Source organism: Carassius auratus, chromosome 18 (genome assembly GCF_003368295.1).
Source record: "Carassius auratus strain Wakin chromosome 18, ASM336829v1, whole genome shotgun sequence".
NCBI lineage: Eukaryota > Metazoa > Chordata > Actinopteri > Cypriniformes > Cyprinidae > Carassius > Carassius auratus.
The window spans coordinates 3,796,172-3,820,173 of NC_039260.1; the positions used below are offsets into that span (position 1 = coordinate 3,796,172).

Consider the following 24,002-nt stretch of genomic DNA (forward strand, 5'->3'; position numbering starts at 1 on the left):
ATCACTAACCTAAACTAAGAGCAGTAGTGACAGAGAGGGTTAACTTAGCAAACACCACCAATAATTCTGTGAATGACACAAGAAGGCATCATAAAAAAAGTTTTAACTCAGTCATAATGTGAATACCCTCCAAAAAAGCATCTGCCATCTACATAAGAGAGACAGACAGTGAGAGAGATTGTGAGAGTCTGCTAAAACATCAAACAAAAGAAAGAAGAAAAAACTGAGGGAGTTTCTGCACCCAAACCCAGAAATGAGACTAAAAATAGCAACGGAACTATTTGGGTGATTCAGAAGGATGAGTCATCAACTGAGACAGGGGCGGAGGGAGAGAGAGAAAGACAGAGAGAGAGAGAGAGAGAGAGAGATCAGGTATGCTGCTCGGTGTTGGTCTGTAGGTGTTTACTGATTCCAGACATGCCCTCCAGATCCCGCTGCACACTGCAGCACCGCTGATGGAAATTCCAGTGTGTTGGTAAGTGTGTATAAATGTAATCTACACTCGCTGAATAGCATACTAAATAGTGTACAGGTATTCGGGACCATATCAAATGATTAGAAGCATAAAGCAGCACACAGGAGAGTGTGGTTGGAAGTCCTTTAAATAATATTTTTAAGTGACCTGCTGAGTTAAAAGTTAAATCAAGTCAACACTCAAAATAAACATTCTACTCTTTTATATCTATTTAGTATTACACAAATTTAATAAATACAAGTGAAAAATAAATAAATAAATAAAATGTTAAAATGAATACCTAGTTAAATAACGGCTAAGTTAATGAAGCCAAAAAAAGATTAAATACCATCATAAGTGAATGTATTTCTTGTCATGCCACGAATATTTCATATTGAAGTTGGAGCTGTTAAAGACAGGGTGTAAAACTAAAATTAAGTTGAAATAAAATAAAATACAATATAAATATTACATGAATATTAATATTACTCGAAAATCTGAAATGTTGCCTTGGCTTATTAACTGAAACTCAAATTAAGTATAATTTGAATCACTAAAATTAATAACTAGAAAAATAAACATCGAATTTAAACAACAACAAAAAAGAAATAAAATAAAATGAATTCTAAATATTAATATAAAAACAAATAAAAATGACATCACTATATAAAAAAAATTACTGAAACAAATGAAAACTCAAAATATAAAAATAAAAGCTAATTTAAAATATTAATAAAAACTAGTAATAAATATAGTACATAAATAATACTAAAATAACACTGGGGGTGATGATTACTGAACAGCCACTCCCCCTTTTTAAAATTAGTTGTCCGTAACAGACGTGAATTAATTAATTGCTCCTCCTTAGAAAAGGGAGGGAAATTCAAGAATTAATTTAATTGGACTAAAATTAAAAAAATGCCTGTAAAATGTTTACTTCTGCTATGTGTACCTCATCTCTATTTTTGGCAAATTTTCCTTAAAAAAATTAGTCTGTAGATTATAAATGTGTGTACTTCTGCTAAAAGTGATTTTGTTCAAGTTTAAGAGTACAGTAGCAAATAAATGATGTCAACACATTCACTAAAAACCACTAATTTAATTTTACAGGGGTTTATTCTATTCTACTGAATGTTAAAGATTAAAGTTAACATCTTAAATATATTGTTAAATATATGCCTAATTAAATAAAACCTACACTTAAAGGGTAAGTTCACAGAAAAATGAAAATTATGTCATTAATGATCTTTTGTTCGTTATCTGGCTCGGTGTTCATCTTTAGTTCTCTCTTCACAGCAGTTCAGTCAGTGTACTGTTTGAGTAAATGAATTACTCCGGGATATTGGTTTGTTTGAACTCAGAGTGAGTGTCAGCCACATTAAAAAAGTTAACAGCTTAAGTCATATGTGGATTAATGCGTATTAGAGATGCAAACCGTTTAAAATGATTCAGTTCGATTTGGTGAACTGGTTCAAAAAGATCCGGTTACATCGAATGATTCATTAGCAATCCGGACATCACTAAACTGCAGTGTTTTGAACTAGCTCACAACAGACCAGGAAGAGAAGACAACGCTGAATAAAGTTGTAGTTTTTGCTATTTTTGGACCAAAATGTATTTTCGATGCTTCAAAAAATTCTAACCGACCCTCTGATGTCACATGGACTACTTTGATGATGTTTTTCTTACCTTTCTGGACATGGACAGTATACCGTACACACAGCTTCAATGGAGGAACAGAAAGCTCTCGGACTAAATCAAAAATATCTTAAACTGTGTTCCGAAGATGAACGAAGGTCTTACACATTTGGAACGACATGAGGGCGAGTCATTAATGACATAATTTTCATTTTTGGGTGAACTAACCCTTTAATCACATAATATGCTAATCTTCTAACACTCTAATCTAAGTACAGAGGTCAACTACAGAGAATGAGGGATGAAAAGAAGCAAAGACAAAAGAGAGAGGGGGAGAGAGCTCAAGAGAATGAGATTGATGTCACTTGAGTCACGACACAGCAGTGAGCTCAGAGAAAAATCTGAATGAACATTAGTTCAGGCTTCAGAATGACATGCATGGCTGAAATCGTTTCAGTAATCGATGTTAAATCACACACACACACACACACACAGACACACACACACACACACTTGCAAACACACTCTAAGACAAAACAATCCTAAGCTTAAAATCACACACATTTATAGACATGCACAACTAAACACACATGCATATGTGCACACACACACACACACACACGCACACACACACAGTCAGAGCACATAAAGGGATTTGTTTGGGTAAGTTAATTGTACACAGCGCTGTCTTCATCGCTTCACTGATTCGAAACATATTGCCTCCACTGTCAAAGAGCTTTCATCTCTTATTGCTGGATAAATGCTAACACAAAAGACACACAGACACACACACACTCATTTTCATTCTTGCAGGTTTTGATAGAGATGGACAGATGACAGGTCTGTCTTCCCACATTGTTTAACTGACCAATACATGTGACTTTTGTCTGGACAATGACACAAATCAACATACACTCTCATAAGCGGCATAATGCAATCCTATTACAGACCGCTTAGTGTTAGCAGCTTTAGAGCAGAGATACTAGAGATCACAGTGTGCAGATGTAGACACACACACATTTCACAGTGCATATGTCATACAGTGAAGCGCTGCAGTTCTGGACTAGACTCCAGCTTCCTGATGTGCAGGAGCTGTCCAGTGAAATCAGGGAGCTGTCCACCACAGCTGGTGCTGAAACACACTCAAAGAGCACTGGAATATCCGGAGAAAGTTGACATGCCAAAAAACTTCACCCAGTAAACTATATGTGCATTATTTCAATATAAACCAGGTAAAACAAACTGGGGAAAGAAATTTAATTTAATTTAATTTAATTTAATTTAATTTAATTTAATTTAATTTAATTTAATTTAATTTAATTTAATTATAAACAAATCAATAAAGAAACATCACAATTACTATTAAAGTATTTCATAGTAATATAAAAAAACATTATTATTTTTATTTTTATTATTATTATTATTATTTAACAGCAGTACAATTACAATAGTAATATTTTTAAACGGGTTATTCTGGTAGAAAACCACAGGGAAACTTCTCATTTGAAAACTTCTCTCCACTTATTTTGGGTCCAAATGGTGTAGTTCCATCGGCAGGGTAATAATGAATCAGAGTCATAACTAAGTCAAAGGTCCAATTACAGAAATGCTTGTTTCTAGCAAAAAATTTTCTATGCTGGTTTTAAATGCACAAACCCTTCTTAAATTATTTAAATAATAAATAATTAACAAAATTTTTTGTCAACATTTCTCTAAAAGGACTCCATAGAGTATGTGTACATTTGCCCAGTATACACAGAAAACCACTATATCTGCACACTTGATGTGCACACAGATACCCATAAAAAAGAATGTAGATGGCAAAACAAACAGTGCTTCCTCCATTAGAAAGACGTTATAAATTGGAAAATGCAATAGCACTGTGTTTGCAAATGTGCGTGTGTTTGTGTATACATGTGATCTGAAGCAAAAAGGAGAGAAAGTGTTAATTTTACTCTAATGGGAAGAATGAGACCAATTACAAATTAAGTGTGTTCTCCTGGGATTTTACTGGTTGTTACATTCTTTGTTCTCAGGAGAATCGATGCTCTTTTCTACTGAAACTAAAGGAAATGAGAGAGGAGAAACTATCAGCCTTAGGACTCTCTCACACACAAAGGAATACAATTATCAAAGCCTTTAATACGTTCAATATTGTTCAAACCGACTCTTTGGGGTGGGTATAATATTTTTGAAGGTATTCTCTCATGCTCAATAAAGCTGCATTTATTTGATCGAAAACACAGTAAAAAAAATTAAAGCTAAATATTATTACAACTGAAAATAACACTTTTATATTTGGGTGTAATTTGAAGTGTAATTTATACCTTTGATGCAAAGTTGAATTTTCAGCATCATTACTCCAGTCTTCAGTGTAACATTATTATTGAGAAATCATTCTAATATGCATGTTTTTTTGGGGGGGGGGGGGGGGGGGTTATCGTATTTTTATTAAAGATAGCTGAAGCCTTAAGTTGTTATTAAAATCCCACATCTGCAGTTCCACTTTTTTTTTTTCTTGAATCAGGCTGGCAAGCTAACATTAACCAAAACATCAGGCCCGTAGTTATATATCTGTGGTTTTTAAATAGTAATCCTAAACACATGTTCCTTCAGAGCATCAGAACAGAAACAAACTCATGAATCTGCCAATTCATATATGTTTAAAATTGTGAAAACCGAAGGATTCTGCTATAAAACATCTCTCTGCTGATGGGAAAACACCCTGGTGCTCTACAGGAGACACATCTATAGGGACTCGCTGGTGGTTTCCTGGCATCATTAGATCTTTCATTTCTAGAAAGCTCTCAAAGGATGGAGGCAATACATCACTCTGAGCTCCCCTTTAACCTGTTTCTCTATGTGTGCGTGTTTGAATTATTGGACACGTGCCATGCTTGAAGTCATAAAAGGGGTGTGGGAATTTTTCATCTCTCTTTCTCACACTCTCACAATGCATTTAAATGGGATGTTTAGTACAGACACAGTCCTGCCGGCCTGATATCAATACACGACCCTAAAAATGACAAACACCTGGAAAAAAAGTATTTACGAGAGAGAAGGGGGGAGAGACAGCAAAACGCATGGAGAGAGGACAATTTTGTGTGGATCAGAACAAATATGATTATGAGACATACTGTATTGTTAAAAACCATGCAAGTGAGACAACAGCTTTAGGCATGTGTATATATATATATATATATATATATATAAGTGTCTACTACAGTAAATACATAAATGTAAAAGTAAAAAGGGTGATTCAAATATTTGAAGCAACAATAAGAAAAGCAGTAAAATACAATAAAAATATAGTAAAATCTAATAACATTATATAAATATAACATTTAATACAATAAAGTATAGTATAATCAAACAATATAATATAAATGATCAAATTTTAAGGAAATTTAAAGCAAAAATATGAGTATGAATAATTTTGAACTGACTCAGTATAACTGACACAGAAGTGAATCGAACAAGTTGTGGGTGCAAATCTAGTATACTGGCACAGTTATAAAGGCAAAAAAGGTTTGTTTTGTTGTGAAAATTATAATATGGTTTGATTTTATATTGCCAACAGAACAATATCTAATACATTATAAATATTTAATATATTGGCCAGCCCTAGTATGCAAAATTTGTGCGCCACTTCTTACCAAGTCGAGGATCAAACTGTCTCATCTGTACCTCCTCCACACAGTCTGCAGGAAACCAACCAGTTCTTCCTTTCACCGTCCCTTCCCAGAAACCCCCTTCTCCTATACTTAACACTGAGAGAGAAAGAGAGATAGAGCGAGACATTAATTATCATCTCATCAACACACATTTAATTGTTGATCACACAGATCCCCATAAAAGTTAGCTAACATCCTAGATAACAATACCTGCATAAAATATATATAAGTTAGTAATTGGCAGAATTTGCATCAATTGGAAAATCTATTAAATATAAGGTAAACATTTTATTTGTTTATATATATATATATATATATATATATATATATATATATATATATATACACACAATATACATATGGAAATACTTATAAATCAACTTTATACTTATAAAGTATAAAAACACACAAACCGGGTCTATGATACATTCTCATTTAGATGTGTGGTGTGTGCATGATTGTGATCTCAGCATGCATTCAAACATCTTTTTCCTTTCGGAAATAAACTTGAAGAGGGAGAACAGATAGATGACGTGTGTTGAATGATCAGTGGAATCTGAGACAGTGCAGAACATTGTGTTCAAACGGAAACTAATTCAAGTGATATTCTACACTAACTGAAGAAACGCATGTAGTGACCACACCAGACACACTAAAAACATATACAGCCACATGCAAGCCCTTCAGCATTTAGTTGCTAGGATACTGCAGTTTAAAAGCAGTGTGTGTATGTGTGTGTGTGTGTGTGCAAAAAGGGCAGGTGGACAATTTTGTGGCATTCCAAGAATTCCATAAATCAATATGCAACAATGAAAGCATGTACTTTGTATTGTACACACACACACACACACACACACAGGGTTTCATTCATGCTGAAGTAGATCTTTAACCGCAGATGGCATATAAGAAACCCCGCTTACACAAACCACACACTTTCTCCCAGTGCCTCTTAGTGAAGCACTTGTCCCCCCTGCTCTTGTAGTGTAAGCCATGATGAAAGTGCTGCTTGATGGTCTACAAGACCAATTGACCCTTCACTAAGCTCCACCCCCTCAGTTACTGTTGCTCACTTACAGAACATCCCATTAGGAATGAACTGGAGATTTCCATTAACAGAATTTTAATGTAGAATTTACAGAGAAGAAACCCATTTCAGTATACAAACATGGCATATGGCAAGAGTTGCCAATGCATGATTGGTCAGTAACATTCTTAAAGGTGCCCTATCATGTCCTTTATGAAGTCTTGCTTTGTTTTTTTTTGGGTGTACTACAATAGGTTTTCATGCTTGTTTGTTCCAACATATTTATTTTTCACATATTTTATGACTGTAGAACCACTATTTCCGGTCTGTCTCAAACACCCAGTACAGTTCCAGATTCGATGAAACCCCTCCTTCTGAAATATGAAATGTGCTCTGATTGGTTAGCTGGCCTAATGTGTTGTGACTGGCAAAGCACTTACTGTAAGAGTGTGTTCCAGAAAATGACATGTCCCTTACCATAAGAGTTTAATCTTCTCAGCTGTAAATATTAATGATGGCGTCAATTTTGACATTCAAATCTGTGCCTACTCCATTGGTGTTTTATTTCTTTCCAGACTATGAGCTCTAGAGCAGCTCAACCAGGCCTCGTCCCCTTTTTTTGCATATTCCGTGGGCGGGAATTATTTAAATAACAGACATTCCCCAGGTTTCCATTACTGATTTGCGCAAAACTTTTCAATATTTTATAAACATCAATATAAACATTGCGAATAGACATTTCCTTTCACGACAAGCAATAGTGATGAAAGTGAAAAAAGTGAAAGTGACGTGACATACAGCCAAGTATGGTGTGACCAATACTCAGAATTCGTGCTCTGCATTTAACCCATCCAAAGTGCACACACACAGCAGTGAACACACACACACACTGTGAACACACACCCGCGGAGCAGTTTGGGGTTCAGTGCCTTGCTCAAGGGCACCTCAGTCGGGCACCACACTAGCCATGATTCCTAATCGAATGAGATAAGGACATGTATCTTTAGCAAAGCTGCTCGGAGAGCCTCTTCTGGCACACTTCTGAAACATGCCGTGTTGGGACTGGTATAAACACAAGCATTGACTAGAGTGGGTGCGATCAGCTCCTGTAGCCGTGGTTAAAACCGTAATGCAGTGTAAATGAGGGGCTATACAATCATTAATGGTAAAGAAAGCTCTTTATACTTGAGAGTGGCCACGTATGAGGTGTTTCTTGGAAGTGCATTAAAGAATGATCATGCAACTTTTACATACAATACACCTGTTTCCATTGCAATATATTTTGAATTGCCTGAAAAACCACCTCATGCGAGTGTAAAAACATTTTTGCGATATCAGGGAGTTTTTGTGAAATTTACATGTTTGTCAATTTGCACAATTTGAAGGGTAATAGAAATTCGGCTATTGTGACTTCACAACATCCAGAAGTGTGCTTTAGTCTGAATGAGATACATGGACTTAAGTTAAAAAAAGTGAAAAAGCCTATGACGGGGCTTAGCAAAAGTTAAATTCATCTGTACAAACCTTCCATCACTCCTCAACACACTCACACACACAATTTTCTCTTGAGAAAGACTCAAAACCTAATCATCTAAATACAACCAATTATACTGCATTTTTAATCAGTAGATTTGAAATTCTGTGAGTGGTTTTTAGTGATGATCTAGCTGGCAGCACAGCCATTAGAAAATTATCACCTCAGTGCTACTGACTGAGGTTATATGCTCACACACACACTCTCACACGCCTCCAGACTCATACAAATGGATGCTTCTGCTGCCTATGTCACAATTAAACACTTCTGTAAATGGGGCTCGTCTTGTGATAAATTCAGGAGGAAAAGAAATGCACATCTCATCAGTGATGCTTCTCATTTGAACATTTTCAATATTTGAGTCTAATCAAATCAGCATAATGAGTATTTGTGGACTCCATGTATTCAGTAGAGGGGACATTTCATGGAAAACAGGGTTTTCCTCACTCTTCTGAAATAAAGGAGTTTGACTTGCTGTGTCAACATACTCTAATGTTCATATCACAATCCACATACAACCCAGTTCACATAGACCAGTTATGGATATTAGGCAGAAAAATTGGGCATAATGCATGAAAAGAGGCAAATATATAAATACAAAGGTTCACAGACAGATTTGCTATAATAAAAAGATAAGATAATAAAGATTGCAAAGTTGAAAGTGAATTAAAAATGTTTGACCTATATGATCATTTAACCTACTTATTGATTACTTGTTTGCAATATATATATATGTATTTATGTGTGTTTTGACAATAAAATAATGTTCAGATTTATATACTTCCTTGACTAGTTTTTAGCAGCAATTTCAAATATTAAATAGTTACTATAATAAAACTATGTTAGTTTGATTTGTGGTTACTGTAGTTGAGTAGTGAGAGAATAGTACATTTGTGAAAACTGTGATTTTACTGCAAATACCATAGTTAAACTAGTAACTATATTAAAAACATGGTTCATTTTCCAAAGAGCTTTAATGAGTTAACACATACAGATGTGTGTTCACACATAATAAAATAAAAAAAAAATTTGTCATGTAGATCAAGGTGTAAGTAATTATTATTTACCATATTCCAATCATTATCTTCTATGATAGAAGTAAATTCTCGGCCTACATAAGGTATCACATACAGTAGTATCTTTAAAATCAATGTGGTGAACACACAGATGATCACACCACACTATAAATATATGTAGTCTCCATCTTTTATCATCTTATTTCACTTTTAAGAGCACACTGTGCAGTAGTGCAGACGTTTAGATTAGTGGGGAAGGTCCTGAGGTTGCCAGATTTTTTTTATTTTTTTTTTAAATCAGCCAAACATCCATTCATAGCTACGCTGAAAACTGGAGGCTTAGAAATACTGTAAGACTTGGCAACACTACAAGGTCCTGGCAGATCACAGGCCGGATTTTTGCAAAAAAAAAAAAAGGGTTCAGTGATTCTGAAAATGGACTCACAGGAAAAACTGCTAAATATATACTCAGGGCTCTCAAGTTTTGAACTGAGTTCAGAGTGAGATTTTGGCGGCAGGGGTTTGATGGGGACGGGTGTCTGATCTCATAAATTACACACATTCTTACAAATAAAATAATATTAATTCAGCATTTATTTGTGTGTGTGTGTGTGTGTGTGTGTGTGTGTGTGTGTGAGAGAGAGAGAGAGAGCGAGAGAGAGAGAGAGAGAATGGTCAGTGTTGTTTATTGTAGGTGTTGGTAGCTGGTTTTGAGGCCAGGGGTTGGTGGCTCCCATTTGAAGCACTGTGGTTCCAGGCCAGCCATTTTTCACAGTTCCATCAAGTGCTAAGCTGTTCCTGGTTTTGGTCTTGTTTAATCCCACCATGGAGAAAACCCTCTCAGCATAGGCATTTGAATGAGGGAGCACTAACACCAATGCAGCTATTTTAGAAAGCCTCCCTGCTTATGTCCCTCACACCTTGATGGACACAGGAGTTCTCCTGTCTGCGGACTAAGCACCAGTAAAAAGAGCTGGTGGTTCCCATTGTGATGAATGGCCATCGTGTTGACCGCTCCTTCTTAAAGGAACACCTATAAGTGGCTGCTCTACATAACCCTCTCTTTTCCCTGTTTCCAGTGGGTTCTCCACTTTTTCCTCTATGGTCCTCCACAGTCTCTTCCATGGACCCATCTTCTACTGGCACCCTAACTGCCTCCTCCACTGCCTCCCCTACTGTCTTCTCCACAGCCTCCTCCTCTGACCTAGCCACCTTTTTAGGGAGCTGGGCCCGTTTTCATAAAGATTCTAAGAATCCTCTCAGAAAACTCTTAATTTAGCTTAAAAACTTTTACGTAGGAGTCTTAGCTTAAGAACGATTCGGGACCGATCTGAGAGCAACTCTGAGTAAGGAAAAGACAAAAACCTTCTTCTTAGTGAGGAGGCGGGGTTGACCCCGTTGCTATGTATGACACAATCTTTTGAAGACTGGGATTGGTTGGTAGTCCAAGAAGGAAAAAAAGAGTGATTTTAAGTATAGGCTCTATTCTAATTCTCACTTTGAATTTACATCCGTAATTTTTCCTATTTGACCGTTCTCTCTCTCTCTCTCTCTCTCTCTCTCTCTCTCTCTCACACACACACACACACACATTATATGTGTGTATATGAATTCTATTTTTATTTACTATGCTTCTAATTTTCTATAAGGTATTTGATTGGCTTAGAATGATAAAAATTGTTCCACTCTTTCCAATTACAGTGATTGCTGTCCTATTTAAGTGGCAGTTTGAATGTTGTTTTAATATTTCAGACATGGAATCAAAACCAAGAGGGGCGAGAAAGCCAAACTGGACAGAGGAACAGTGTTTACTGTTAGCCCAGTTAGTGGATGAACACAAGGCCATTCTTAAAGAGCGTATAGCACAAACTATTAACGGTTCATTCCCCCTGCTTGTGCGCACCTATAAGCCTGCTATATTCATAAATGCAGTTTTTTGAGCCTGCAAGGTGGGAATGTCTAGTGGAAACGAAATGAACTGCGACACGATAAGATGTTCTGAAAGTGCTGTAATTGTTTGTGTGATCACTCTGCTTACAGAAGGTTGTGACAGACCAAAATCATCACTATAGCATTGTTGCATTTTCCCAGATGCCAAATATCGTAATGTAGTGATTACTTTAATTTCTGGCGCTATGGCATTTCGCTGTGTCTGAGATGTTAGCACATCTCTAATAAGATCAGTCACAAACATGATCCCTGCATGATCTAATCTATAGCATCTTATTAACTCACTGTCATCCATTGTCTGCAACACATTTCTTCTGCCATTTTCTCCTCTGTTAAAGAAACTCTTAAGCCTCTTAAAAGTCCTCATCTGTGCTCCTAACAAGTTTGACCTTAAGACCTCTTTTAAGGGTTAAGATGCTTTCTGAATTACTTTTTCCTTTACTAGGATTTTTTCTTAAATTTTAAGAGTAAACGCCCACATTTCTAAAAATTTTGTCACTAGGAGCTACTTTTTGCATTAAGATTCTTTATGAAGATTCTTTAAGATTTTTGCATTAAGATTCTTTATTTTTTAGGGGTGTTGTACAGTAAAAATAAAAGGAAAGAAAAAACAAAAAATAATTCAAACTATTAGGCTATGGGTACTGCCATACAAGTATTACGGATAGGCCTATTTTAGAAGTCTCTTATATAAAACTGTCAGAGTAGCCCCGCATCCTCTTCAACGTGTAACTTTAGCTATAAAAAAATAACAGTGGGCTAATAATAGGCACAAAAGCTACGGCCGACCACATATGATGGCCAAAATTGCGTGCGTGTCGGGGTCATAATAACCATCAGACCAAAACATATCTTAGACTGTTTTGAAAAAAAATTAAATTAATATATTGATGATAAATTCATATAGTGAAAATCTGTGTCATTGTCTTGGCAAGTCTGTAACCGTTACGTTACCTACTTCAGCGAGCGTCTGGATCTGTGTTGCACACGAGTCTGTAAAAATCTTACCCAGATACAGCAATGCTATTTTCTGATTGGCTGATCGGTAGCTATATTTTTTTATTTGATTAGCTGGTGCGTGTCAGGGCCATCGGGGAACTCACTTGATTCCTCTACCTGTTTCGCTGTTTAAAAAAATAGCGCCACAACTTGGTGGGCGTTATCCTCATAATGTCTCTGCGTGAGAAATACAAGGTGTGGCGTGTGAGCGTGTGAACGGATTGAAATGCGTGGGTCTCACGCCCAATGCGTGAGACTTGAGAGCCCTGTATACTATATCTTTAAAATATAGTGTAGATGAAGTTGCAAGTTTCCAGAAAAAATAATACTCAAGTAAAGTACAGATACTCAAAAAGTGTACTTAAGTACAGTTCTCAAGTAAATGTACTTCGTTACTGTCCACCTCTGGCAAAGATGAACGCAGTTTTGGAAGTTGAATGTAAGGGAAATCTCATTTTGGAATTTCTGTGGTCTGATGTCATATTGTTGTTCATATTCTTGTTCATGATGAACTTTTCTTTTATTGTTGTGATTAATTTATAGCAAACAAGATGACCTGCTGAATTCATTTTGGGAGCGTTGACTAATGAATGCATTTTTAATTCAAAGGTTTTATTGCAATAAATTGTAATGTTATTATAATCTAAAGTTGCTATGTGAAAGTTTGAAATAGAAAATAGTGGTTTTCATCTTGCCACTTTCTTGGTAAAGAAAGCAGATTTTTTTTTTTTTTTTATAAATCAAAATGGATTTAGCCTATAGCGTTTTGGATCCAAACTCTATATCTATAACTAAGTCTTTCATTTAAGTTAACAATTTAGCTAAATTCAAATTGTCACAATAAACTGCTGTTTTTGATTTAAGAAGCTAACTGTGGAACACACTACACTATTTATATGTATATACACATACACCAATTTATCTAACACACATACTTAGTGTACACTTAAATTTTTGCACATAATATACCTGTACATACATAACCGCTTATTGTAATATCCCTGCCATACAATTGTCAATTTGTATTTTGTCATTCCTTACCTACTTATTTGTATTTTTTATTCTTTTATTATGTGTTTTTTGTTCTGTTGCTGTCATTCTGTTGCAATGCGGAGCTTCTGTCACGAAAAAAAAAAATCCTCGTATGTGTAAATATACTTGGCAATTAAGCTCATTCTGATTCTAACATTACAAAAAATAGATGCCACAAATATACTTATAGAATATTTAAGCATAAGTGACGTGTGCAATCCTTTTGACACATCCTGAAGGATCAACACATCCTCTTTTAACCACAGAGACTCCAAAGAACAGCATGTCCATACCGATGTTTGTAGGCCTGTGCATGTCTTACAAAACCAATCACTCAACGGACTTGCACAAGTATGTTTACAAAGTACCAATAGTGGGCCTGCCGGACCTCTCCAGCCCTGCCGCGTGCCCGGACACGCTAGGCATATTGGAAACAAGCCTTCACACATACGGGCAAACGGCACCATGGGAGAAACACTCGCCAAGCTCTCAGTGTCAGTCCCTGACCATCAACCAGCATCCGACTAAGGCACACTGCTACGGCTAGCTCTTGACAGAAGGACCGTTGTTTCTGAGGAGAAGGGCCTGAAGTGTGTGTGTGTGTGTGTGAATAAGCATACAGGAGAATGATGCTTCTCAGATGCTGAGATACAATCACAACTCTCTATTCTTATCAGCTTCAAAGACCCACAGAGATCCATTAAAAAGGATGAAAGGAGGATGTGTAATTTAGCTAGCATGTAACTTTTCAACTGTGCACAATACGAGCTCAACAAATACACAAAGACACTGTGTAATGAGCGTGATTCTTTAATTTCTGTACTGCATAAATCAGATGTGAATGAATGTAGCTGGATATTGCGAAGGGGCTTCTGTTAGGACAGAAGAGACTCAGGCTGTTGCTCATTCAATCATTTACAGCTCATTCACAGGTAAATGGCACAACTGGGGCAAATCACACATGGACGAGACGGGAGACACAAACTCTCAAAAAGAGATGTTTAAAGAGACTGAATTACGGAGTGAAAAGGAAAAGGTCAATATAGACACAAAGAGAGTTTTAAAGCTTACATAAAAAAGAGCTATTGAATGGCCATGTTTTTTGGACAACTATTTAAATGGATATACACTATCATTCAAAACTCAGCCTTTTACTCAGCAAGGCTACATTAAATTGATCAAAAGCGACAGTAAAGACATTTTAAAATGTTACAATGTTTAAATAATGCTGTTCTTTCAAATGTTGTAGTCTTGTTCATGCCTTTATCACCATCACGGTGGACTATTGTAATGGTCTTCTCACCTATACATATTTTTTCTATTCGTAACTGTTTTAAATTCATTTTAAGTCTTTTAAATCCATTTTTAAATCGTTTTCCAAGTTTTTAAATTCCTTGTTTTATTGTTGTGACTATCTTTTTATTATTATTATTATTATTTTATTTTATGTAAAGCACTTTGAATTACCATTATGTATGAAATGTGCTATATAAATAAACATGTCTTATGCAATATATATATAGAAGCAGTTTAATGCGTGTCTGCATTCATGAGTATTAGTATAAAGAACATGTCAAGGCCTGTTCTGCACAGCCAGTGAAATAAGAGTGTGTGTGTGAGAGTATACAAGTGCAAGTGTGTGTGTTCCGATCTGTTAACCATTGTATTAACTTGATACGTAATAAAGTTTAATTTGAGCGAGCTAACCACCGGTTGACTTGAGATGCACGTCAATCACGTGCTAATCAACTTGGTTCAATTCTGCGCTCTCTTTCGTTCTATAAATAGAATGATAGCCGCAGCTCTAAATTTCCAGGCCACTTAACTGCGATAAGCCTCTCCTTCTGAGAGAGAGACAGGGCGTATCAAATCTAATCATTCGTCTCTAATGAATCCAACTGCTCAGTAACTTTCATTAAACCAACCAAAAGCTAAATGGCAAATTCTAAATTGCAAAAACTACCAGCTCCAGGAAGGATGGTTTCCACGAATACATCTACGAATACATATACATCTTTATTTAATGCGTTAAATAGCTTGACAGATAAAAGCAAGGTCACATTAAGCATTTGGTCACACTAATTGCATTACAATGTCCATGTTATGGTATGATTTTATAGCTATGCACTATGTACGACTAATAAACACATTTACTTCAGTAATTATGTTGTTTAACAGACTGTGATTACATACAATTATTGCTATTGTAATTATATTAATGTGCAATATCTGCAAGGTGACGTAATGTTCTCTCCAAATGTAATTTTCAATCAAATAGTGTGCTCGATTTAAAGGGTACAACATTTTTGTCCCAGTCTGACACTGCTCCACTTAATTGGCTTGAATTAACACTAAAAGAAGATGAAAAAAAAAAAAAAAACGCCAAACCCAGACAAGCTGAAAGAGTGTAAACAAGGACCTTAAAAAAGCAAGAAATGCTCTTATGAATTAATGTAATTACAGGCCTGGAGGAAAAGAGGTAGGATGGAATGTTTCTACGCTTTTCATTCATGGGTAACTAACAAGAGGCAGCCTGTTTGAAACGTGCAAAGTGCAAATGGAGAATTAAATGAAAACAGTCACTTAGTGACGTGATTGTGACTAAGTGATATAATTCAAAAACAGAGGGATTTTTTTGTTGTTGTCAAAAATAATAATACAAAAAATGTATATAATCGCAATGTAACTACAGTATGTTTTTAAACAAGAACAATTCTGAAAGAATATGATTGTTTCAAATGAATCGATAATTAATGTGATCGACCTATTTGTGTTGAAATATTTGGATATTTGGTTTAACTTTGCAATTTTATTAGCAGAAATGTCAATTTGACTAATATTAGATGCAATTTTGGTCTAAAATGGTCAATAAAATAATATTGACCATTTAAATCATGCATTAAAAGAATAGTACACCCAAAATGACAGCTTGCTGAAAAGTTACTCATTCTTAGGCCATTCAAGATGAGTTTGTTTTTTCATCAGATCAGATTTGGAGAAATGTAGCATTACATCACTTGTTAACTTGTTGTGAATGGGTGCCGTCAGAATGAGAGTCCAAACAGCTGATAAAAACATCACACCAATCCGCAAGTCCATCAGTTAATGCCTAGTGAAGTGAAAAGCTGCATGTTTGTAAGAAACAAATGTATTGAGGCATATGAACTCTGTCATTACTTCTGGCCAAAATATGAATCCATAATCCATAAAAACTATTCCTCCAGTGAAAACATCAATCAACCTTTGTCCTTTCACATCAAAATCCACTGCTATATTTGTTTAGAACACTTTTGATCTGTTTTCACATGTAAAAAGTGATTATTATGTGTATATTTCTTAACTGATTCAGATGAGACAATTATTATTATTTACTAAATATGGATAGAGAACATGTATTTTAGCCATAAGCAACAGTTTGAAGCAAAAAACAAACAAACAAACAATAAACAAAAAAACAACAACTTAAATTTGTTTATTACTAACAGCTTTCACGGCTCTCTTTCTGATGGCACCCATTCACTGCAGAGGATCCACTGATGAGCAAGTGATGCAATGCTAAATTTCTGCAAATCTGCTCTGATGAAGAAACAAACTCATCTAAATCTTGAATGGCCTGTGGGTGTTTTTGGGTGTTCCTTTAAAAACAAATGACAAAAACAGTGGAAAAAACAAACACTGGGTAAATATAAATGGAGATGACATCAGTATGAATGCAAAGTGAGATCTGTGTGAATGCAAAATGGAGTAAATATGCATGCAAGAATTCTAGAGAAAGCCCAGTACTCCAGTCCCTCAAGTCCCATTACGGGTGCGTGTGTGTGTTTGAGAGTGCTTTGACCTGCGCTTTTGCATTTATCAAAAAGCCATTTCCAAACGGAAACACTTAAAGAAAGCAATAAGCTGAAAACATGAGTCCATTAAAGCCTTAGCGATGCTCTGAGCTGCTGAAATATCAGATGACTTGTGCTCACTTCAGACACATCAGAATCAAAGGAGTCCTTTATAAAGATGCTTCTGTCGTTAAAATCGTCATCTCCACCATTATCCACATGTCATAATTCTCATCCGTGTGAAGTTATCTGAAAGATGCAGCTTTAAATACAGGTAAAACGTTGTCTCTTGTGCACAGACTGCTATATCACGCAGTTAGTGTGATAACATCTGATCAGCAGACAGGCAGTCAGAACTCACACACCTCCTGGGAGAGCCGCCGAATGATCAGAGATATTTGATATTCAGTGGAAGGCTTTCCGGCTGATTGTCCGTCAGGTTAATGAAAGAAAAATGCCTGAAGTGTTCTACCGCAACACACACACACACACACACACACACACACACACACACACACACTTGTCTCAGACAGATACAAAAGAGTGCTTGCTGATGGTCTCTCTTCCAATTTAATTCAAGAGTGCTTTGTAGTTACATTACTAAAGCAAAATAGTTCAGCTCAACATTTATTTGAACTGTTGATTCCATGATGAAATCTGAAGAGCAGGATGAGCAGCTTTCAAAGACGCTGAATCAACTAAAAAAAGAGAAATGCAAAAATATCTTCTTTCATTTTCCACTGGACAAGGAAATTCATACATGTTTTTTTAGATGTTAAATGTTACAGACACTATCTATTCAGAAAAAAATAATGCAGACAGACAGACAGGCAGATAGACAGACAGACAGACAGATATTCATCCGTCAGATAAGTAAACAGACACCCTTCATTCATTTCCACAACTCTGAAAACTCTTGAAAGACACTGCTCTATCTTTAAAAGTGATAATTTGGGCATACAGTATTTGGGCCGTTCTGTCTGAAAGCACAGCAGGGCCGTTCAGCTCTGAATAGTAGCTCAGAATACATTGTTTTAGATATGCAAATCTGCACTGAGTCTCTTGCAACTGCCAAAAGGTTTACGGCTATGTTGAGTATGCATCTCAATTTAGTGTTCTTGGCTATATCTTTTCCAAAGGTGAATATCCTTTCAGTGATCATTATTATTTAGCACTGCACACTACTGGGAATTTGTGGGTGATTGATTGTTTATAATATTTGCATGCATGATCCATCACCAACCCTGAGGACAGACGGTCCAAAGACACTTCCTCACATATTCAGCCAGTTGTTTGATCATTAACACTAGAATATCTGTTTTCCAGATTGTGATAATTAAAGACTATTGGCCTCATTTGGCTGTGAATGCAGTGGTGGGCATTTTCCAGCATCGCCTGAGGACACTTTGTTTAGGGAAAGTTTCCTGCTGATTTAATGGTTTGCCAGAGATAATTGGATTTGCTGTGTCAATAACGGTACAGATACTTTACTGATGTTTTTGCTTTTTCAAATGTAACTGGCGGTACACATGACCGCGGTCCACAGGGGTTATTGATCGGTCATGTCTGTACAGCATGTATGAACTGTGCTCTAGCAGATCTGCAGCCTTTGGCAGTGAGAGTACTGGTGTATGTAATAATCTCATTTGCATACAATCATAATTAAAAGCTAACAGGAAGTGGGCCGGGTGAAGAGTGTGTGTGTTGTGTAGTTACAGTGGTGGGCAGCAGAATGCTGACTCTGGTGGTACAGTATGTGTGTGGTGCATTACAACAAGCTCAGTGCTTTATTCAATAACCACAAAAGCAAGTCTCACATTCACGACTGCTGGGCTCTTATGAAATTAATCTGCTGATCCACAAGCCCACATGCCATACACTGCCTGATGATAACTCTCTGTGATACCAGAGCCTGTCTCACAGGGAATTATGGGAACTGAAGTTCAGCGAAATTAAAAAAAGAGCAGAACAGAAAGAAGAAATTAAACTCATTGGGGTGAGACTGTGAGAGAAGAGAAGAGAAGAGACCAGAAAAGAAGTGAAGAGAGAAAAACTAAGACAAGACAAGACAAAAATAGAATAAAGATACAACAGATAAAGAGTAGAGATAAGAAGATGAAAAATTAAACAAAATGAGACGAGACAAAAACGACTCAAAATAAAATGAGACAAGACAAGATAAAAATAAACAAGAGGAGAAATCAGAAGAATATGAGAAGCAATGAGCCATGATGAGAGAAGACAAAAGAAAAAGAAACAAGGAGATAAGGCATGAGATGAAAAGAGGTGACCAGTTGTGAGATTAAGAAAGAAAGAAAAAGAAAAAGAGAGGAAGAAAGAAAAAGGAGATGAAGAATGAGATAAGAGATGAGCATCATCTGATTAAAAAAAGCCAGAAAGAAAGAAAAATGACAATAAACATATAAATAAATAAAAATAAATAAATAAAGATGAGTAATGAGACTAAAAGAGATGATCCATTATGACATGAGAAAGAAAGAAAGAAAGAAAGAAAGAAAAAGGAGATGAAGAATGAGATAAGAGATTATACATTATGAGATGAGGAAAGAAAGAAAGAAAGAAAGAAAGGGATGAGAATGGATGAGTATTGTGGAAGCCTGTTTCTGCCACTGAAAAAAAAAAGATAATTGAGAGTTTTTATCTCACAATTCCAACTTTTTTTTCTCACAAACGCAAGTTATAAAGTCAGAATTGTAAGATATAAGCTCTCAGAATTGCATGACAAACTTGCGAAATAAATATTCACAATTCTGACTTTTTTCTTGTGAATGTGAGTTTTTATATATTTTTTCTTCTCAGAATTGTGAGATATAAACTAGTAATTGTGAGTTATAAAGTCCAATTCTGAGTCGGAAAAAGACTAATATGTTTTTAAAATTGCGAGTTTGTATATCGCAATTCTGACTTAACAAGAAAATGCTTTTATCATGCAATTCTGAGATAAAAGTCAGAACTGTGAGATTATATCTTGCAATTATAACTTTATACCTCGGGATTGTGAGAAAAAAAATGGAATTGTGAGATACAAAAATGTGATTATAAGAAAAAAGTCAGATTTGGGAGTTTATAGCATGCAATTCTAAAAAGTCAGAATTTCGAGTTGTACAGTAAATCAAAATAGAATTGTGATATAAAAAGTCAATAACCTTTTTACATGTTATATTAAGTGGTGAAAACAGGCTTCCATAGCATCATGAGATGAGAAAAGTCAAAGAAAAAAAAGGACAATAAATAAATAGAGGCATGAGACTAAAAGAGATGATCCATTATGAGATATAGAAGAAAGAAAGAAAGAAAGAAGGAAAGAAAGAAAAAAAATAAAATTTAAACGACAATAGAAGAGAAGAGAACAGATAAAAGAGATGACAAAGGTAAAAAAAAAAAAAATAAGGAAAATGGCAAAAAAATCTCTATAATTTTTAAAAAAAGAAGAAAGGATGTGAGTTTAAGCAGAAGGCAGAGAAGCAAGTGTCATTGAGGTAAAGAGTGAACAGCAGAGATGAGAGAGAGTCACGACTCCACAGAGGAGAAGTGCAGTGGTGCAGTTCTGTGCTCATTGGTATGCTGAACCCTCGATGAAGAGAGAGAGAGAGAGAGAGAGAGAATGATAGTGTTTCTCAATAACATCAACAGGACTGAAATAGTGATTTGGATGCCCAGGAATCCCTCTTCTTTTCATCTCTTTCCTTCTGTCTTTCTTTCATTCTATTTTTGCAGCATTCACCTTTTCCCTCCATCTCTCTTGAGCCCCAGGGGTGCAGCCCGAAATAGCCTGGCTTGGAAGTTTTATGACTCCAACCTCAGAGTCTCGCTGCATGCCCAAACTTCACGTCACCACCTTAATCTCTCCTTCACACACACACACACACAGAGCTCAACAAAGGGAATGATGGGAGATGTGAACAGCAGCTGCTGTGCTATTGGGAGCCATTGATAAGCACACGACTAATGCACTGGACGGGAAATATTCAGATCAGTGTTGGGAGGGAAGCCACTTCCAAAATGTATCTACAATAGGGTGACCCCGTCCCGCGTAGCGCGTGCGCGCACAGCGTTTGAAGCCCAATTCATGCGTCCCACAAATTGAGACTGTGTCACGCGTAATCAATGCTTGCTCAAAAAAAGTTGGTCGCTCATCTATATCTGGAGTCACCAACCCGTCGATCGCGGTCGGCAAGTCGATCTTGGAAGCATTTTAAGTCGATCGCGAAGAATTTTCAAAATCTGAGAAAAAAAGGTGCGAGCCTCCGGTGCGAGTTGGGAGGTGCGAGCCTCCGCTGACTGCACGCGCACCTCCCGAAACAGATGAGACATTTATACTTGATGCAACTGTTTTAGACTGAAAACCAGACAATACAACTGATTTAGACGCAGGTGCCGGTGTGATGAGATGTACTTATATCCGTCTGCTCGGGCATGATTGTTTTAGGCCTGTAATTGATTTATTATTGAGGTAATAGGGATGGCACGGTTTGCTGAAAAAAAAAAAGTTTCTGTTAATGCATGCGCATTCTGGCTTCCCAGACATTACAAAAACATGAGAGAGAAAAAAAACCCTGGATAAATAATTCACTTTTGTTCAACGCGAATGCTGTATATGAGCAGTAATTTATTCTTAAAGTAAATAAATTGTAATGAAAAATTAATAAAATTAAATAGCTAAAGTAAATCGTAAGTGGAAGTGCATTTGTCGATTCTGTCATAAGCATACAGTACACCAGCACTTACACATGTTTAGGGGAATAGGGCATTATTAATATACCATGTAAGGTGGTATGTGCTAGAAATGGGTAAACCACTATCAGTGAGCCTGCCCATGGGGTGGGGGCAGTGTCCCACATTGTCCCTCAGAAACATACCCCTTGTCCCCCCTTGGGCTTATTAGCAGGTGGTCACCCTAATCTACAACATACTCACATTTTTTAAATCAATTTTCTGAACTTCTCTAATTTGACCAGCTTGTGGATTCTGGGTGAAAAGGACAAACAAAACAGGAAAGTTTTTCCTTGGGAATTATAATTTTTTTTTATGTTTGTGCAAGAAGTCTTTTTTATGCTCACCAAGGCTGCATTTATTAGAAAAAAACTGTGAAATATTTTTAAAATGTAAATTGACTGTTCAATTTGAATATATTTTAAAATGCTAATACTTTTTTTTTTACAACACTACACAACACTATACAACAGTACAACCCGATGGACACTGAACTTCTATCCTCCATCTTGTTTTTAGTTAAATATGTATTAAATATAAAATACAATTCTACAGAACAGTAACAGTGATTTTTGTCTTAGCAAGCACCATGTGTGCTGTCTACATGCACATTACCTAGTTCAGAAAAAAAACTAAACAATAAGACAATGCATGTCAGCCTAACCACATGCAGAAATGACAAATAAAGTTTTAAAGAAGGTTAAGGGAAACAGGGAGGAAGAGAAAGAGAGAGAGGCTATCTGTCCACATCAGCTCTGGTCATAATTACGAGTCTCCTTGCAGTGTCTCTAAGCACTCAGCATTATTCCTCAGCTTGCGTCTCCACCACATTCACTCCAGAGCAATTACGTTTAGATGCTGGATATATGTAGATTGTGAAAAAAAAAAAAAAAAACAGAAAGAGAGGGAGAGAGAAGGTTACAGAGAAGATTGTGCGAAAACCAAGAGAGACACAGCCCTTAAAAAGCAAACACATGAGCTGCATATCAAAGCATGGATTTGCTGGAGTCAGAGGGAGGCTGCAGAACATGCAGAAACGAGAGAAGAAAGCCTGTACGAGCAAAGAGCAGCTGGGAAAGTTCTTTTGTGAAGCGGTCTCTAATGGACAAGCAGCGAGAAAACAGTTTTGAGGGATGTTCTGCTCTTTAAAATGAAATACGAAGCCCATGAGACTCAAAAAAGCAACCCAGGACAAAAGCATATCCGAAAGTCACCCTTAAAACAAATTTACAATTGTCCCTCTTAAACGTTGTTCTCATTCTGAAGAATGTAAAAGGTTCAGAGCTGCAGGCACATTGCCGCTGGGTGGTCATGATTATTAATGCTACCAATGATTGCATCTTAGAGAAAATTCTGAAGCCAGAGTCTAAAAGGAGTTCCTATTACTTTTGACCAATTAATTTCCCAGTTATTAATGATTACTAGACAAGGAGAGACTGCACCTAAAAAGAGCAGCCTCTAGCCACTTAAATTTTCTTTTTTTAAATATACATTGGAATAGGATGGAGATGAACACTCATTAAACTGCTTCAGAGTGAAATCACTTCATCATGTTTACTACTTTGGGAGGCTTATCTTCAACATACTGACACAAAGACTTCAACAAATTGCTATAAAAATTGTAGTAGAAATAGTTTAGTAATTGTAGTATAAAAATAGTAGTCTGAAGCAACAGTAGCTGATCTCACCAGAAACATACAGGCTGGCAAGCCTACTGTAAATTATGAACATGGCACTGTAATTATTTAATATGTCTGTTTATCACAAGCTCAGTTTATGGTAAGAAAACATTAGATGAGGAATATTTAGCATAGCAATTATTACCTTTGAATCCAGCCTTGATTATGGTTTATATTCATTGAAGGAAATAATATGCAAATGATTGCTTCTATATGCTATGATTTAATAACAAATACATAATTTGAATACACAAATATTATGATTTTTTTGATTGCTAGGTTTATGATCACTAGTCCCACTGCTTCAATTAGCAGCTTAAAGAGATTTATGACAATCAATATCATTTTTACAAGAGTGTTTTTCCAGAAATCTGTTTCATTTTGAATCTTACATCATATGCAAAACAGCCTGAGGTCACAAATCAAACTTGTGAAGAT

General features: G+C 36.1%; 1 protein-coding gene across 2 annotated transcripts in view; it reads right to left on the minus strand.

Moving 5' to 3' along the window:
- The window catches only part of shank3a (SH3 and multiple ankyrin repeat domains 3a), a 189,971-nt gene that overhangs the window by 42,104 nt on the left and 123,865 nt on the right, over positions 1 to 24,002 (minus strand). For both annotated transcript variants that reach the window (XM_026287131.1, XM_026287130.1), the window contains one exon: positions 5,749 to 5,862. In XM_026287131.1, coding sequence (XP_026142916.1) covers positions 5,749 to 5,862 — 114 coding nt within the window. The remainder of the gene's footprint in view (positions 1 to 5,748; positions 5,863 to 24,002) is intronic.